General features: G+C 44.5%; 1 protein-coding gene across 5 annotated transcripts in view; it reads left to right on the forward strand.

Annotated features, from left to right (window-relative positions):
* znf521 (zinc finger protein 521) overlaps positions 1–13429 on the forward strand; it is a 108621-nt gene that overhangs the window by 85530 nt on the left and 9662 nt on the right. For all 5 annotated transcript variants that reach the window (XM_080034844.1, XM_080034845.1, XM_080034841.1 and 2 more), the window contains exons 6-7: positions 4637–4768; positions 10415–10530. In XM_080034844.1, the coding sequence (XP_079890970.1) occupies positions 4637–4768; positions 10415–10530 (248 nt within the window). The remainder of the gene's footprint in view (positions 1–4636; positions 4769–10414; positions 10531–13429) is intronic.

Below are 13429 nucleotides of genomic sequence, written 5' to 3' on the forward strand. Positions count from 1 at the left end.
CGTGCCGTGATTAAATCTTGCAGTTTAATTTTTCTACATTTTTCACTTGAATCGCTCTGTCCTTCTCAAAACTGTGGAGGCAGGAAATAGATATTAGTAATGTTCCCCCCAGGCGCCGGTTCTCCAATCAGCTTGGGTCCAGGGGGAGTCCATCCCTTTGCGCTCCCACCTACCAACCTTCCCACCCCCATCTCGCAGCATTCTCCAGCTTTTTAATGGGCCTCGGTAGTACTTCTGAAATGAGTTTGTTCCTTATGAGCAATGCTTCTACCTCAAGAGAGCACACCACACGGAGGTGGAGTCAATTTGTATTCACCCATAATTCCCTGGGCCTTAATCACTCTGATTTTCCCCCCATTATCTGTTAATGGATAGTTCCCGCGGAGAGAAGAGAGAAGTAAACCCACCTACTGTTTACAGGCCTGAAGCTGTCTACTCTGCTACCATCCACACAATCCCGCAGTGGGTTGTATCTATACGGCAGTGAGTCCGCTGAAAACCGAAATGGTTTCTGGTTTATTAACATACACAGCTCCAACATCAGGCAGAATATTACGAAACAGATGGTAGAACTGAAAGCAAACTCTTCATGAACGAGATCGCTTCCAAGTGGATATTTCTGCCTGTTTATGGCATGGTTTGGCAGTTTAGAAACTTGGTATTGCACTGGCCTATTAGTATGACGTGGCCCGTCTTTGATGACTATGTTGGTTCTGTCTACTGTAGCTATCCCAAAACAACCCATTCCTCGCCTATTAAATATTCTCAACTTGTTCTCCCGCTTGTTTACTCACTAGGTTCAGCAAAGAAGTGCCTTGATTGATGTCCTTAATATAATTTGTTGGTGTGCTACTTTGGCGACACAAGCAGCACGGAAACCCTTTAAAAGTGAGCTTCAGAGAACCATTCACTATGCCCCCAAAGAGGAGGGTAAATCTATCAGATTTTTCACCTCCAAAGCCAAATAGTGAAAGTGAGCCTGAATTCAAATTGCTCGTCAGTAGAATTGTCTAAATCAAGTACGGGGCAGTGTTGTTAGTGTTGGTGGGGGAGAGTTTTAATTAAGCAAATGCCCTGCGTTATATGTAGGTCTATTATCAGAAAGTTAGACTGTCTTTTGTTACCTTAGTGTCTGTATTTTAGTCACCGTCACTTGATAGCTGTGACTTTTTTACTCACCAGCAAAAAAAGACATCTCTATCAAATTCACAAACACTTTTACCAAGGCCTTAAACTTACAGTATTCAAATTGCATGCTGCTGTGTCGTTGTTACTCAAGAAGTTCACTTAACCACGCGAGCCGCAATCTGCAAGCCCCAGTGTCCCAAACAACCTTCAACAGCATATGAACTTCAGCCTGGATACGAAAAAAAGTAAACAGCACGCAGAAATAAAGACCATTTTCTTTTTGAGAGTACTTTTTTCCTCTTTCCCTCTCCTGTCCTCCACTTGGGAGAAATATTAGGCGTTTGTGTTTTAAGGAGCTGTGAAATACATAAACCATGAGCCACAGGAACGCAAGGCCCTGTGGATATGCAGATGGGCTTATACTTTGCTGGTGTCAGGGATGCTTAGAGGGAGCAGGCACAGGAGCAGTTCTCATCTAAAGGATTTTCTTAGGAGTGCAGAGGGACAGGGTGGTGGCAGCGGAGAACACTCGGGAGACTCGGAAAACAGAGAGTCGTAGGAGGGGGAGAGAGAGAGAGAGAGAGAGGGAGATGAGAATAGAGAAAGAGAGCTGACAGTCCCCTGTGGTCCTGTAACTATATCCAGAGTCTGCTCAGTGAATAGAGAGGGGTGGGGGGGTCTCACACAGGCCCATGCTGATTGGGCAGCCCTGGAGAAGGGCTGAGGGAGCGACAGGAAGTGACCTCAGACCAATGAGGCAGCTATAGGGGCGAGCAAACTGACTTCCTCCCTTGGCGCTCGCTAAGAAACAAGGCTGCCAGCCTAATGCAGGCCCTGTTACTGCTGAATACAAGCCCAGGCCTAACACAGGCTTCATGACAGGAGCTAACAGAGCACAATTGACTCATAGACCCTACTCTGTCAAATGTGTTGTCCCTGTATCCATCTTTATTTCTATGTAGCACTCATTTGGGTTAAGGTTGTTAATAAACACATGAAGCGAAGTTCAAGTATTTGAGGTATATATTGGATATCATTTAAACATAGGTATCTTTTATTATATATTCCAAATCAACAACCTTTTTGGTTGTCAATGTTTCCAATTAAAAGACCAAAACAAACACTTGAGTTAATTCTACTAAAGGTCTGATTCCACGGAGCAATAGACCTCCCTTTGTCCAAACACTATTAAAACACATCACTGAGCTGACGCACTGCTGCACTGGGTGACATGTTACATTATGAGGAACATGGGCACTGTAGTTTGTCTTGACTCAATCCCAGACACACCACCCTGCTTGCACGCCAAGTTTCCAACACATGCAGAATGCAATCCTGTTTTTTAGTAATGTTTGGTAAAAAACTACAATTCACGGTTCAAAGTTTATATTTAAGTTTAAATGATCATCATTATCAGAATGAATAGGTTTGTGAGGTGAGAGTTGGAAAGTATTGAGAGGTAGATTGTTGTAGATATATTAATGGTATTTGTTTAAAATAAGAAAAATATGGATAAAACACCAGCCTTTTTTTCTGTTTTGAAATTTGATTTTTTTTTGTATTTTTTCTTTCCCTTGATGCACCTGCTCACAGACATAAACACACACACATGCACTCACACAAGGTCAGTCAGGCAGGTGCAGGAGTTATCTGCATAATGAAGCAGGCCAGGTCTCCAAAGGGACAGCGTTGTGCACTGAGGTCAAATGAGGGCCACGCATATGGCAGAAGAACAGTTCTGTGAACCCCCGCAGCAAGCTTGACCTTTGTGTACACTCTCACATAGTAGATAAAGTAAGCTGAATAGTGATCAAACAGGGCAGTGATCCTCTTGCACGGCAGCCTGGATGCACCCGTGCCACCCTCCTCTGCCGCTTTTTGCTGATGCCTGCTGCTACACTCAGATGCACATGTAGGCTACAGAATATCTCATCTGTCAAATGCATGATTGCGGAACACAGCATCCACTCGTTCCCATACTACTACGAGCTGCTTTGATCAACCCTTTATCTTTTATATCACACAATGACGGACCAAAGACAGTGAGCCTGTTTGTTAGCTGTAGACACCACCTTGTGGCATGTGATATACCATGCTTCATGTTATTGAGAAAATATTGTAGAAAAAAAGAAAATAATAAATAAAGATAGTAATATGTTACTAACATTCTGACACTGTAGGAGATGTCATTTTCAACATTTTCTGAATACACCATGCACTTTAACTGGAACTGAAATTATTGATACGGGCAAATCTTTTTTCATATTTTTTTATCATTACACAGTATTCCAAGTTTGTAACACAGCTCGTCTCATATCCGGATAGCTTTTCGTAAAGATTCTTAACAGGGAATTAGAAAGATGATAGTGAACAAGGAAAAGATACAAAGCACAAACAAAAACCTTAAAACAGATCAGGTTCAGGTGGGCTTTCTAGTGCTGGATAGACAAATAACTCCTAATTATAATATTTTTGGTCTATTGCAGGTTACGCTATTTTTGTATACTGTTTTTCAGCAAACATGTTTTTGCCAGATTTGCCTAAAGCACCTTCGATTAACACTTTACTTTGGATCCCCCGGGGCTCGAAGCCGGGCACAGCTGGTTGAAGGTGGATTGTGTATTGGTGCCTCTGGTACACAGGGCCTATGCTGTGGGCACTGGGCTGTAGAGACCTGGATATAAAGCCTATAGATGAGTCCCCAGTGAATCCACCCCCCTTGCAGTATAGCGTGCCTAATGTCAGGTTTGGCAGGGGTTTGATGAAGCACTAGTCTGGCCCCATGGCAGAGTATATAGGGCCTTTTATTGACGCTCTGGAGATGGACAGTTCTCTGTAAGTCTTGAGTCAGCAGATCATTGTGCTGCAAATGTGAGTGTGCAGGGTTCACACAGTCTGGAATGACATTTATATAAGCTATCAGTGGCCTCGGCTGAGAGACAGGCTAATGTTAAGATAGACGTGTGGCCAATTTTAATGCCAAGCGGATGAATCTGTTGTGCCCTGTATTAAAAAATGTTTGACACGAGAGCATGTTGTAAGCGAGAGTTGTTTCGATAACATTTGAAGGTCAGTGTATGGACACTCAAGAAGTGGTCGAATGATTTGATTTGAGTTTCAGAAAAAATGTTATGCCCTTGCCATCTGCAATTGTTAGGGTTCTGATTTCCCTTCATTTAGTCTTCTTCCTTTGCACAAGCTAATAAGAAGTTATTTTGCATATAATAAAATATGACGCTCACCATGTTCAAAGTGCAAGGCCTTGTCTCCAGCTGGTCATCTAATTTATGCCCAATGGGAGAAGATCACGTGCCGTTCGAGTCGTACAAAATAAATCACAGGCAGGAAGGAGCCTTTCCCACAAATGTGTTGGATTTAATTTTCAAGTGAAAGCATCAAGTGAAAGGGAAAGGAACAAGGTCTATTGAGACTTGTGACACTCATGCTCTGCTTACTGTCCTTCTCAAGATTTTTCTCTGTGTTTTTGTCGTTCTGTTTTTCTCCGCAGAGGAAGGATTGAACCATGAATGCAAGCTCTGTAGTCAGTCTTTCGACTCACCGGCCAAGCTTCAATGCCACCTGATTGAGCACAGCTTTGAGGGCATGGGAGGAACCTTCAAGTGCCCCGTCTGCTTCACAGGTGTGTATTGAGCTTTGTGCATGTATTGTGTTTGTCGTTGCATGAGTGCATTTCTGTGCCATGGATTGTTGCAACCCCAATGAACTGATAGGAAGATGAGATAGGGAGATTCTAAATATGCAGCGCTTTGCATTTCCATGTCTGATTCATTCTACTTCTTGTTTTAAGAGTGAAAAGCCAATGGGTTCTAAATTAGTTGGGAAAAGGTCAAGCAAGCGGGGTCGACTAAAGCTGGGAGCAGTTTGCTGCATGTGGCTTTTTATTTAGTCAAATTGCCTCCAAATCAAGGCCAAAGAAGTGTCATGAGGTGAGAGGGGGAGCAGGGGGGGAGAGAGAGAGCAGGGGGGGGGAGTCAGTGTGTGAGCTGAGGGGAGATGGGGGGGATGGAGAAGTGTGGGTGGGGAGGGAGATGTGCTAATTGTGGATGGCAGTGGTGCTGATAGCTGTAATGATCTCATCTGTCTCTGTGCGTGGAGGTGGAAGGACCGGACTCCTCCTGAGAGGATAGCGCCCTCCTTCAGTGTCAACAGGGTTAACTATCTCTATAATGAAATCTGCAAAGTCGTTAACTTCAGCTCTTCTTCACTCTTTTCCTCCTTCTCAGCTCTTTACTCTTGCTCGCACTTTTTTTGGGGTCCTCAGCTCATTTCCCTCCTTCCCTCCCTATTTACTTCCTGCCTTCTTATCCACTCCGTCGCCCCCCAAAAAACTCATATGCCTTTTTCTCCAGTAATTACTTTAATTAACGTCATTAGCGCACACTTGGATGGCATGCTCAAAGGTCTTTTTCCACATTTTTACCTCTTTATCCAACTCACCATTTTCCTCATCTCTCTCTTCCTCCCATACCCCTCCCTCCACTTCTCTCATTGCTGTTTTGGCCTTATCTGTCTTTTAGCAGAGGCCCTGTTGATATATCCCCACCCTGAACCCTCCACCCCCTCCACCCCTACACAGGGGTCTGGGCATTTAATATACAGAGCATGCCTCCTTCATCTGAGCCTTCATTTTCCACCGCCGGCTTTGACAGACAGGTCCCCCCTCTCCCCGTGCGTCCATATCGATCACATCGCATGAGAGAGAGAGAAGGATTCTGGGAGGGAGGAGGGTGAGACAGAGTGCACCCTCAGGACAGCGGTCGCAGAGCAGACAGACAGATGGGTGAAGGCCTATGGTGGTGGTGGAAGGCAGGCTGTGGAGGGTATGGGTGGACTGAAAGGCCTCCCTCTGTTGGGGATGCAGGGGACAGGCAGACTGAAGTCAGAGCACTCGGAGGAAATAGAGGAACTGAACTCAGTGTGGCTGACAGCTGTCCTTGAATATGTTTAGTAAAGTTAAGAATGAGATAGAGTGGAGAAAATATCTCTGCTTTCACACCCTAAAGTAAACTAACTAACAAACAGTTCATTGTCATATACAGTGGTGGTATAGTAATACTGCAATATTTCACTGAAGTAAAAGGAGCAGTTGAAATATTTAAAAAGTCCTTCATTAAAATGTTGACACACACCTGGCTCCTGGAAATGTTTGCAAATTAAGAAAGTAAGAACGCTTTGAAAGATAAGTGATACCAGTCGGATTGTGATTTTTGTCAAGATAATGTAAACAAAAATGATTGTGAATGCTTCGTCAAATATTAACTAATTATTTCATTAGATATTTCTTCAATATCTGTATGTGAAATCTTATTCCCGATTAACATTTTGTTTTAGCCAGTTTTGTTAAGTCAGTGTGAAGGAGATGATGGATCACTGCCACACTATTCCAACAACATAATTACTGTAGCCTGAACATACAAGCAAAACTTTGATCAAACTAGGTGGTGGCAGTGATAGTGAGTGACTGGGTAATTGAGCTCATTCAGTTCACAAGGTTACTCTTTGTTTAAAACATCATCCTCACTCGGTGCCCATGTGTTTAGTTTGATCCACCTCCACCATGACCCAAAACTGGGTGGGAGGCAGGGAGTGATTGTCATCCTTTGACATACCTGATTATCCTCAACCTATTCTGAAGGGAACGGAGAGATGACAAATCGTATACCGCCAAACAGCCTGGGAAGAAGTATGGGGGGAAAGTAAGCAGTAAAGACGGTAGATAAGGGGACACCAAATAGAGGAGAAAAGGAGACAAAACTTGGAGGAAGCTGAGAGGGGTTGCAACTGGCAAGTTTGGATGTGAGATGAAAGGGGGAGAGAAAAGGAGGAAAAAGAGAGCGGTGTATGGGGAGGGAGGGTAAATGGAGAGAGGTCCATAAGCCCCTGGATGATGAGAGGGAGGCTGACTCTCCCAGGACAGATTTGACAGGTTTCAGAAGTGGGGGAGCCTGCAGCTAGAAGTGTCTGCCTGCACCCTTAGGAGCAGTAGTGAGGGCTGGTGTGGAAATTGTGATTGGGAATATGTGCTTAAGACAAACAAAACAGAAGAAAGCGTGCCTGATGAAAGTCGCGTGTGTGTGTGTGTGTGTGTATGTGTGTGTGCGTGTGTGCGTGCGTGTGTGCGTGCGTACGTGTGTGTGTGTGTGCATGTGTTGTTGCAGTAGGAATTGCAAACTTGAAAAAAAAACACAATGCTCCTGCTTTGAAACTTACATTACAGCGGTTTAAATGTCTTTTTGTTTCATTGCTTCCCACGTCTTGCTGGTGCGCGGTGTTAAAATGATGACGCCCTACGTCCCAAAAAAGACAACAACACAGACTTAACTTTTTATTCAAAACTAGCAGTCATCAGCCTATTATAGTCGCAAATCAACTCAACGCAGTCCACTTGTTTTGAGTTGCCTCGGAAGAACACTTGGATCTGCCCCTGCATTGTGAACTCTTGGATTAAGCAGAGAAAAAGGCACACATAGGCTAGACGAATAAATAAATAAAAAGCAGAAAAGGGGGGTGGGAAGGATCAACTTATTTTTTCTTCTTTTCCTGCACAAACAGCTTAGTATTGGTGCAGTGCAGCCTGCAGAGAGCACTACCCTGCCAAAATAAAGATGAGCTGGGGCCTGTAGTAAAGGAGACGTCTGCCATGGGCGGCCCCTGAGATCTAATCAGAAGGCTTAATATCCCCCACAGCGAGGAGACCTTGGCCCCTCAGCCCCCTCAGCCCTGACACCCCTGACGCCCAACCCCGGCTCAGCGCTCTGTTCAGGCTCTGGCTTCTCCGCCGCCAACAAACTCCACAAAGTTCTCTCTCTCTCTCTCTCTCTCTCTCTCTCTCTCTCTCTCTCTCTCTCTCTCTCTCTCGCTCTCTCTCTCTCTCTTTCTCTCTCCCCCTCTCTCTTTCTCTAGCTCTCTCCCTCCCTTATTCTCTCTCCCTCTCAGCAGGGACAGACACAATGGCCAGCCACTGATCCTGTTTGGATGTGGTTTTGGATTATGTTCTTCCCCGGTTCCATCGTGTCCTCGTTTTAACCCTCTTGGAAGGAAGACAGGCCTCTGTCTATCTGTCCCTTCTCTAAATGGGCATTGCCATGATGGTGTATTACATATGTGGCTCATAGCTTCCAAATACCATTACATTGCCTCCCCTCATTGCCTATTTCAGCGTGTCCCTTTATTGCACGTTGCATGCTAATTTTGAAGAAGGGGCGATGAGGAGACTTCATTTCAACTCTTACCCACTAATTGAAACGGGTTACCATAGTTTATATTAGCAAACACACTGAAATGTCCAATCATCTTTAGTCGTCATAAATATAACCCGAGCCTTTCAAAATGTCAAAACTGAACTATGTAAATTAGCTAAAAAGTTGTTTACATCTTTGCCTTAAGTGTCCTAAGTCCATTCAGTATTTATCGTTTTTTTACAGTACACATCTGTCATTGAACACTTGCACACAAATCAATGCAGAGCTATAAATTGATAAACGCATAGCTGATTAAATGCATCTCTCACTCTTAAGTGGACCAGATACGCATGTACACTGCGAGAATCAGCCAACTTGACATCTCGGTTGTGTTTTGGCCCTATTGTACAGTATCTGAAGGCCCCCCTAAGTCTCAATCCATTTTTATTTTTGCTGTATTGACTTTTTCCTCCTCTAGCCAAAGACATAATGAAGGCTTCCTGCAGCTGCTGTGGCCTGCTTCTGTACAGCATATGCAGACAAAACACAGCTTAACAAAAAAATAAAAAACAAAAACGCTTTTGTTTATCAGCACATTTTTCTTTCCGAGCATGTGTTCCCCACAAAGAAAATTGCCATCTTTACCGAGCATAACAGAGGCACAAATGTTCATGATAGCCGGGGCCTTAACCTTGAGCGTAAATGTTTGGAAAAACAGACTGTAAAAACCCCACAAATCTATCTGCAATTGTGTTTGTCTTCATAGTGCTGTGGTCATTAGTTTCAGAAATGGGCCATGGAATTGTTTGTTCATTAGAGGAGGTTTGTTCATTTTGTGGTAAACACGCTGCCATGTTCCAGAGACAGATGTCACCCAGGCATTAGCAGTCGGCAGGCATCGCCACAGTGTCTGCTTTGAATCCTAACTTTTTTATTTCCCAGGTCAGGCGTGTGACATTCAGTGAAGCCGAGTGCGTCTCAAGTGAACGCAGCTCAATAATTAATAACCGCTCTCCCAAGTGAGCTCAAATTGGGACACATTAATGTTGCAGAGCCCTGGCCGCCATGGGGCTGCAGCGACCCCAAAGCCATCTACGGCAGACACCTCACCTTTTGTGGCTGTGTGCTTTATTCCTCTCTCTCTCTCTCCTTGTGGCCCCACGGTGCATGCATTAGAGGAAAAGTTATTTTGAGCCTTAAGAAATTCAAATGAAGCCCCCCACATGCTAACTTTTTCCAGAGCATCCAGACCTTTGAGATTAGACAGCCATCCTTAAAGCACAAGGGTCTGGGATAACAAACGGCATGTTTGAAGTGCTCCTTGGAGAATGCAGACACACGCGCACACGCACACACACTTGCAAGACACATACACCAAAAGACACACACAATTGCATCCCCCTTAGCTTTTCAGCGTGGACTATGGCTTAATTAAAGCACAAATGTTTGGTATATGTTTTAAGTGCCAGCGAGTTGTGTGTTTATATGATGGTGAATGCAGTCAGAGTTTGCATGAATAAGTAGCGCAACAGCATGAATATTTATATTGTCAATATAATTAGCTATGTAGACTAATGGAGGCCATGTTTTGCACTTGAAGCCATGCCAGTTTTTTGTGGTTGTTTATTTTCTGGCTCGTTGTCCCCACAGTGGTGCTAAATAAAGAGCATCATTATTCCCCCGAACATTATGCATGCGCTAGCTCTAGTGCCATGAATATGAACACTCTAGTTTCAGTGTTAACATCTAAATTGTTCTCTGTTTTTTCCAATTATACATCTCATAACATTGTTTTTTTCCCTCTATTGTTGATTGTGCCTTCATTTGTTTGTAATTAAGTCATTTTCCTTGCCATTTGACATAGTCTGTCTTCAATTTTTATTCATGCGGAGACAATTACGACGTTGCCTTTGTTCCCCTTAATTCAGGCGACAAGGCCCTATTCTAATTTACCACAGTTAACAATAAAAAGAGCAGAGGCATCTTTTTACAGTGAGATTTTTTTTTTAAATGTCCAACACACAAGTATTACAATTTCAAATGTCTCAAAAATGAATGTGTCCTCTTGTGTCTCCTTTGAACAGTGTTCGTCCACGCCAATAAGTTGCAGCAGCACATCTTCTCTGCCCACGGCCAGGAGGATAAGATCTACGACTGCTCGCCATGCCCACAGAAGTTCTTCTTCCAGACAGAGTTACAGGTGAGCCTCGCCGATGGCTTTGACGGAGCTAAATAGCCACCAGCACAAAAAACACTGCCACGGCCTAATCGCACATGACAGCTTTACAAACACTAAACACCGCTCGCTCGCCACACACTCCGGCTGCTGCTTCCCCCCCCCCCCCCCCCCTCTCTATCCCGGCTGGGACCAGAGACTCAGAAGGAATTATTTCAGTCCATTTTTCCAAAACTCATTTGCGATTCGCAGATATGATTTGATTTGCTTATTAGACCAGCAGAGCACTAAAATATCTGGAATTAGAGGATTAGCGGAATGTTCGTTTTTGAAGAGGTAATTACATACAGTGCAAGAGGCAAGAAAGAAAAAAACACACACAGTTGAGTCAATATGCCTGCATCTCCTCCCATCCTAATCACAGAGGAGGCCTCGTGGCTAAATATGAGCTTTGTCCTCTGGGAGGCCGGTATCTGCCCTTCAACAAAGTTAGTAGTTTGGACTTATGAACTCGCAATGTTAGAGAGAGATAATCCATTTTCTAGCAATCTTTTTCTCCCGGTCCTTGGAGAACCTGAAAAAAAAATGAAAGAGACCTTATTATATTATTTCACAGTGGTGGTGTTTTCAAGCAGCTCTGTGTTTTGTTTGGGGGATTCTCGTCTAGCATACACACACCAGCACATTTCTCATATCCAGATCTTTTATTCCTATTACCTTTTGAAAGTGAATCATTAAAATATGAGGTGTCTATAACCACCGTGTTCAGTCCAATCACTGAAATTGTTCATAATTTGGGCCTTAAAAAAATGGTGAAGCCGATATCTCCCGACCACATCCTTCAACTAAATCTGAGATCTAAAAATTGGATCAGCAGAGCTACGTATTAGCGGGTAGCCAGAGGAAGTATCCCGGGCTTGGCTTCCCATTGATCGCCAATGATTTTCATATTGAGATTCAGGTTGTGAACACAGAGGCGTGTGTCTGCCAGGAGGAAGGTGAATGTGATCATTATCTGCTGGTCATTTGAGCAGGGCAAACCATGAATAAAACAAGTCCTGATCCACTAACATGCAACTCCACCACAGAGAGGGTTATTTAACAAGCCTCGCGCTCCACCGATCTGCCAACATGGAGTCTTTTAATTCATTCCAAGGCCTCCGATTTATCCACATCTCTTGTTGGTGTGAGTGTTCTCACATATAGCTAGCACGGGCCTGTTGCAGGTATACCTGTACACATTGTCAAATAACCTGGGGATGTTTTCCCTATACTTTTCTTTTGTTTGACATTATTTTGGAATTAAGTGATCTCCACCTACCGCAGGTGTTGTTTCATGCATGATTATATTGTTTTACACACTCACTGTGTGAAGAGACAACAGCAGAACATGAAAGACCTATGGCGGTACTTTGTTGGGAAAGGGGAGCGTTGTGAAAAGTGTGCAGGAATGAGCTTGGGGGATATAAAGCTATCATTATGTTCAACCTGTGCCACGCTCTAAAGGCAGTCCCATGTGAGCGGCGCCATCACACTCTCTCTCAAACACATATGTGATTCATAAAAGATGCAGGTGTACTGTTCTCTACCATAGTCATACATAAAGTCCACAATGTCAGAGTTTATTTATACATACATATACAAACTCCAGACATTCCTAAAGTTTAAAAAAAATGTCATAGATCTATCTTAATCTTAAGATGTAGCTCGTGAACTCCGTAATGTTGGACATAGAATTTTGCCTTTTTTCCACCGTCTCCAGTTAAAAGCTTTCTACAAAAAGCGCAGGTTAGAGTCTTGTTTTTTTTATAGTTTGTTGTTTTGTTTGCCATATCCCAAGCATCACACTTCAGAATGTCTCACTGACACGGGAGCGGTCGTTTGTCAGTCCGTCTGAAGTGAGAGGAGGCTGTGTCTTCCAGCGGGCGGCGAGCGAAGTGGAGCCTCTCTCTCTCTCTCTCTCTCTCTCTCTCTCTCTCTCTCTCTCTCTCTATCTCTCTCTCTCTTTCTCTCTCTCTCTTTGCCTATCTTGGTCTTGAGTTTTAGAGTTTCTCCCCTCCTATTTCTTCCACTGACACTCTGTGGCCCCGCTCGCAGGCTGCCTGGTGCTCCTCATCTCTCACAGTAGTCGGGGAGAGGGGGTCAAAGGGCCAGTTGCAAGCTGTGGGAGACAGAGAGGGAGAGCTGCCACTGCAGGTAGAGGGGAAAGCAGGAAAAGGATATTTTATTAATTTGCTGCTGAGAAATCCTGAAACAGACCAAAAGGCTGTGACAGGTATCCAGTGCACCCCTGCTCCAAGTCCTCTCCCCCCCACCCACCTCCCCGCCTTCCCCCCGTGAACTCTACCCTGCGAGGGGGCCAGCCAATTTTCGCCGGCCTGTCGAGATGGATGATGGGAGAGCATCCGTCTAATCAGCCCTCCCAGGACCCCCCGCCCCGGCCTCAGACTGGCCAGATTGACTGACTCCTGGGCCTGTGTGTGCCCCAGAATCCACATTCCAAAGGAGAATAATCTCTCTTGCTCTCCCCTCCATTTCTCTCTTTCCTATTTCCTTTCTTTAAAAAAAAAAAAACACAGAGATGCATAGACCACCGTTCCCCACCAAATTCTCCAGAGGACCCCCCCCCCCCAACACCACCACCATCACACACACACACACACACACACACACACACAGCCTCCACCCTGTGCATCTCTCTCTCTCTCTCTCTCTCTCTCTCCCTCACCCCATTAAAATATGGAGCAAAGTCTAGATATTTCATGAGGTGCTGATGGGGAGGGCAAGTGAGCTGGCTGGCTGTGCAGTGCTTTCTCTGACCCTCAACTATACTGCCCACCCCCTTGAGGAACTACAGGAGGAGACACAGCTTCACTCCACCCCCCTCTCCCAAATAAGATCAACTTTGCTGTCATATCAAAAC

Source organism: Ammodytes marinus (assembly GCF_949987685.1).
Source record: "Ammodytes marinus genome assembly, chromosome: 9".
NCBI lineage: Eukaryota > Metazoa > Chordata > Actinopteri > Uranoscopiformes > Ammodytidae > Ammodytes > Ammodytes marinus.